The 5,674-nt window shown below is 42.4% G+C and overlaps 1 protein-coding gene and 1 pseudogene across 1 annotated transcript; one reads left to right on the forward strand and one right to left on the reverse strand.

The window, feature by feature from the left end:
- The first annotated feature begins 241 nt into the window (after positions 1 to 241).
- Positions 242 to 1,904, forward strand: LOC106403071 (APO protein 4, mitochondrial-like). Its single transcript, XM_013843920.3, has 3 exons — positions 242 to 398; positions 595 to 872; positions 937 to 1,904. Exons 2-3 carry the CDS (start codon positions 607 to 609, stop codon positions 1,679 to 1,681), a joined length of 1,011 nt encoding a protein of 336 aa, XP_013699374.1. The 5' UTR covers positions 242 to 398; positions 595 to 606; the 3' UTR covers positions 1,682 to 1,904.
- A 196-nt stretch (positions 1,905 to 2,100) lies between these two features.
- On the reverse strand, positions 2,101 to 3,977 carry LOC106387045 (annotated as a pseudogene).
- Between the last annotated feature and the right edge of the window lie 1,697 nt (positions 3,978 to 5,674).

The following is a 5,674-nucleotide window of genomic DNA, read 5'->3' on the forward strand; positions in this document are numbered from 1 at the left end:
TTTGAAAAGTACAATTTTTCATTAATTAATGTATTGAAAATGTAAAAAAATGTATCTTTTTGAAACAAAACAATTTTTTTTTTTCTAAAACATGGATCTTTTAGTATTAAATAACAACCGTAGTATTAATAATACTAGTAAAAAATTTGAGCCTGAGAAAAAACAGTTATGGGAACAATAATTGTAATAAATGTTACTAGCCCATTTAACAGGCTGTTTTGTTAGAAATATAGGCCTCAACCGCTACGGCCCATATATAGTAAATCAACGGGTATTATAGATTTATGGTCGAATCTCCAGATCCGTCTCCGACAAGTTGATCTTCTTCGTCGCCGTCGCTCAGTCGGCTTCGATTTGTCGGGAAACTATTTTCAGATTATTAGTTTTCGATTTATCAGGTAAGATGTAGAGCATACTCTACTTACACCCATTTTGTTGTATGCACGATATGAATCCGAGTTCTGCTCTGCTCTATACTGTTGTCTCTCCGTTGATATTGATCATAAGTTGTTCGACGAAATGTCTTCCCTTTTTTGTTTGTGACCCATTGAACTTGTTGGAAATGTTGTCTTACGTTACTGATTCATTGTCTAGATTAATCTCGCTATGTCGCATTGGAGACGCAAAGTGTGGCGACATTGGAGCTCATTTCATGGAGCTAGCTATTCAACTAGGCCTTCAAGAATCAACAAATCCATGCTCAACGACCTTAGAAGAATCAGGCCAATGATCCAAAGAAGAATCGAGAATCGAGCAAAAGATTACCCGATTCAAGAGATTGTTCCTGTGGCTAAAGACATCCTCAAAGCCAGACAAAACCTACTCACTAACGTCACTGTTCTTCTTAAAGCGTTTCCTGTCTTGAGATGCAAGTAAGTCTTTCTTCTGCTCTGTTGAATCAAGAACTCTGTTTGATAAAAAGACTTAAACTTTCAGGTTCTGCTCAGAAGTGTTTGTTGGCAAAGAAGGGCATTTGATTCAAACGTGCCGTAGTTATATACGGCGCGGCAACAACAGGCTACATGAATGGGTTCCAGGCTCTATACACGATGTACTTTTCCCCGTTGAGTCCTTCCACTTACACAACATGTCTCAAGGTGTTATCAGACACCAACAGAGGTTTGATTATGACCGTGTCCCCGCCATCTTGGAGCTATGTTGTCAAGCAGGAGCCATCCATCCAGAAGAAATCTTGGAATATGCGAAAGTTCACGATAACCCGCAAATCTCAGATGAAGATATCAGGAGTATACCCACTGAAGATCTCAAATACGTGGGAGCAAACGCTCTAACGGCGTGGGAGAAAGTTAGAGCTGGTCTGAAGAAACTGTTGCTTGTTTATCCTTCGAAAGTTTGCAAACGGTGCAAAGAGGTTCACGTGGGACCGAGCGGTCATAAAGCTCGTCTGTGTGGTGTGTTCAAGTACGAGAGCTATCAGGGGACTCATTACTGGGAAAAGGCTGGTGTGAACGATTTGGTACCTGAGAAAGTCGTGTGGCACCGGAGGCCTCAGGACCCGGTGGTGCTTGTGAATGAAGGGAGGAATTATTACGGACATGCCCCTGCTGTAGTGAGCCTTTGTATCCATGCAGGTGCACTTGTTAGCAACACAAGATATGCTTGCGAGATGAAGCCGCAAGGTTTATCTTATCCTCTTAGTAATTATAATTCCAAATCATGATACGTAGAGAATTATAGTCTTGTATGTATTTTGGCTGGAACCAGCTGGTTCTCGTTCGGTTTTGGTTTATCTTAGAACCATATGAAGCTAATCTAAACCGAGTCTTTATACGCTGCATGTCTATTTAATATTGATATCCTGTAGTGTAATTAGTATCGACTCGTTTTAACTTCACATGATATATTTGGCATGTTGATGCCTTTGTCTAAGCATTGTTTCTTTATTCGTGACAGTTTTTCTTGACTCCCATATAAACTTTAACAACATTGTTATTGACAAATTACACTAATTCAAGAACCCTTGCCATAACTGTTGTTTCTTGGGACATAAGTAATTGGTCACCGGATAAACTTAACCATTACATTGATACGAGTAAATGTCCCATTAAAGATATGTCCTTATTTACTCCTTCACGACCATCAAAATACATTCTTAGGAATGTTTTCGACCACGTCCTTGACAAACATCCTAAGAGCAGCCATGGAAGATCCACCGTCCAGCAACGCCGTGCGGAGCTTATCCTTCATCTCCTTGACCCGCTTCCTCATCTCACTATCCTGCTCCATCACACACTTGAGCCCTTTCTCTATCTCCTCGGCCGTCACCATCTCCGGCATTCTTTCCTAATATCCACCGCCAAACCAAGCTCCTCCTCCACCATTTGAAACGCGTTGAACTGTTGCTCAGCGAAGATAGGCCAGGCCGCTGTCGGAACACCAAACCAAACACTCTCTAGAATCGAGTTCCATCCACAATGAGTCACGAAACCTCCTATGGCGTGACTGCCAAGAACAGCTGTTTGTGGAGCCCAACCTATAATCTTCCCAATCTTTGCCGTCCTATCTAAAAACCCTTCCGGGAGAATCTCCTCCAAGTTTTTGAACTCCTCGGGAGGAGAACCATTCATGTGTCCCAAATGAGAAGGGCGTCGGAGTGACCAAAGGAAGCGGTGGCAACTTCTCTCAAGCGCCACAGCTATTTCTCTCACTTGTTTCTCACCGAACCATCCCATGCTTCCAAAGCAGAGGAACAACACTGATCTCGACGGTTGCTCATCTAGCCAACGTAAAATCTCCGACCCTTTCTCATCTCCATTGTCGGTTTTAAAGTCCAAGATTGGTCCCACCGCGTATACCGGAGGAGTATTACTCTTCATGTCGGAGAAAAACTTTAGCGCCTGATGTTCCATCTCCCCAGACGAGTTTACTAATATACCTTTAGTTTCTCTCAACGTCCTAGCTCGAGCCAAAACAGATGGGAGCCATTCTTTGCTTATTATCACTGAAAGCAAGCACCTTGCCGGAAAAGGACGAGTGAGAGTGGGAACGTCAACTCAGCGTCTGAGTTCTTTAACTCGCTTACGTCGAGCTTGTTATTGTCGTAAAGAGACTGAACATGGAACAGGAGTCCTAGAAAAGAAGCGTTCGACGTGTAGAATGTATAAGCCGGTAAGTTAAACTCGTCCGGGACGTCTATCATGGACATGCAGAATATGTCTAAAACAATCCCCGCGAGGCGGCGCCGCGAGCCAGATCGTTTAGGAACGTTCTTAGTGAGTTCCGATACGGCGGCTCTGACGTGTGGTTTCTGGCTCTCTATGTAAGAGATGAATGTTTGCTGAGTTGTTTGATCTCCTACAGGGAGGTGGAAATATCGGAGACGGTCTTCGGACTTCGGGTAAGAAGAAGAAGCGTCGCTGGAGAACTGTGAAGGAATGATGATGAGAGTGATGAAAATGCGATCGTCGCTGGCTACAAGAAGCTTTGCCATCGACGTTGTTGATTGGATATGGCCGATGCCTGGTGAAGCCTTCACCGTGAAGGTATGAACACTAGCTCTATCTCCATGATGTTAAACTTTACTAATTTGGTTTAGATTTTCGAGTATGATAGTTTTCTTAAGGAAACTTGTGTGGCTTCTAGTTATATATAAGAAAGTAATCGTCATACTTTGTGGTATGTTGTTGATCATCTTTACTTTAAGAACTATATTAGGGTATAATGTCATTTGCTTATTGTTGATACATGATTTAGCACTAAATCCCTCCCGCTTGAATAAGAAAACCAGTTAACGACTACCTCGGGTTAAGCTTAAATGGGCTGAGGAGAACTCGTAACGCGACGTCGGTCCATAAAGCCCGAGGTTTTTTGGAGAATTAATGAATCAAAGATCAAGAAGATTATTCTCCACATATCTTGGAATCGATAGTTATAAAGAATGAGTCAAAGCTAAAAAAGAGGAGCACGTGCAACAAACCACAAGTTTCTTGCAACAGCTTTACTCTCATATAAAAGAAGCCTTGACCTGAACAGAGATAAAAAGCATATAAACAAATAGTAAAGAAACATGAAGAGAAAAGAGAGATTTCGGTCTCAGCAACACATGGTATAATCGTTACCCCCATGTGATGATTAAACAGTTCTTCCATTCTTCTCTATTCCTATAAAAGAGAAGCTCGTATTCATGAGCTCAAGACGATGACTAACTCCACCGACATTCTTTTAATCGAATACGTTCATGTATTCCGAGGCGCTAAGAAGCAAGGCTTTTCACACGAGACCCGATCTTACGAGATCGTGATCAGCCAATCCGAGATCCCGAGCTCATTATTCTCACCCGTAAACGATGTCCCACACGAGACAGACGAGGCCGACATCTTACTCAAGACCAATGAAACCGACATCTCCTTCGAGATGATGATAATCGAACCACGTTATGACTTGATCCCTTGACGGATACGTAGGCAGCTCGATCCTGAGTTCAGTCACGATCCTTCCTTCTCCCGATATCTCTATGATATTCGACCTACGAATATAGTCCATTTTCGACGACTCAGACCTGATTATATCGTTGTGTTCTGAGGATATCGTTGCCCACGTTATTTCTTCCCTAGATTGAACTCCCGATCACTATCAAATACATAGTGTAGATTTTAGGATCTACATTTTGGCGCCGACTGTGGGGAAGAGAAACGAAAAACATCCTTGATAGGAACCCGATCTAAGGCTTGTAAGCACGAAAATGGATCCATCTCATATGGTGTCTAATACCACAACAAATGAACCATCACACCACGGTGGCATCGATCTTACTAGATCATAAACGAGAAACGGAACATGAGATTTGATCCTGACCTCAGCTAAATTGAATATCTGTTACTGATAAAAATAACACATCTCGCCAAGTTTCACCGATAACGTTCTCAAACCGCAGGAGGCCGACGACGAGTTCTGATAGCCCGACCTCCCGAGTTCGGGTCCAGTCAAATGATCACCCAACACGAGAAAGGTTGCTAGCCGAACAGATGCATCAAAGTGACTATCAACAGAAGATGGTCTTAGAACAAAGCGAAGAAAAAGACCTTACCACGAATCGAGCAGGAATCCTCAATCAATAGATGATCAAAAGCAAAGAAGAATCTAAAGAGGCCGAAACGCAATACCTCGAGCACGTTTCGGAATGTGTACAAAAAAGTAAGTACGACCGACCCTCGAGAGCTCGATATCTGTATCAAAGAGACATCTAGAGACCGAAGTTCTCCACTTTCCAAAGAGTACGGGCTCTTAAAGACCACTAATGTGCTCGTTATTTTCTTCACGACACGGTCACTTATTCGACCAGACCAGAATCTTTCCTTCAGCAAATCAGCTCAACGAGACTTCTCATTGGAGGATGGAGAGAATCGTAAACAAACAGAAACATATTATTATGATCTCATGATAATGAGGATCTTCTTCCACCAAAAAAAAAATGATAGTCCTATGCGCCCTGTGAATTGGTTTTGACTTCCTCTTTTTATGATGATTATACCATATCTCTCTTGGAGCAAAACACCGACAGGGAAACAAGTAATATACTCACCACCGTTTGATGGAAAGGTGACAAACGAGAATTCTTGGACCTCAAGGAGCCAAAACCGTAGACATCTTTCACTATGAAGACTTTTCCACTTCCCAAAGAAGAAGTACGAGCCCCTAAAGACTTCTTTGGTTC

The sequence above is a fragment of the Brassica napus genome, chromosome C5, assembly GCF_020379485.1.
Source record: "Brassica napus cultivar Da-Ae chromosome C5, Da-Ae, whole genome shotgun sequence".
Lineage (NCBI taxonomy): Eukaryota > Viridiplantae > Streptophyta > Magnoliopsida > Brassicales > Brassicaceae > Brassica > Brassica napus.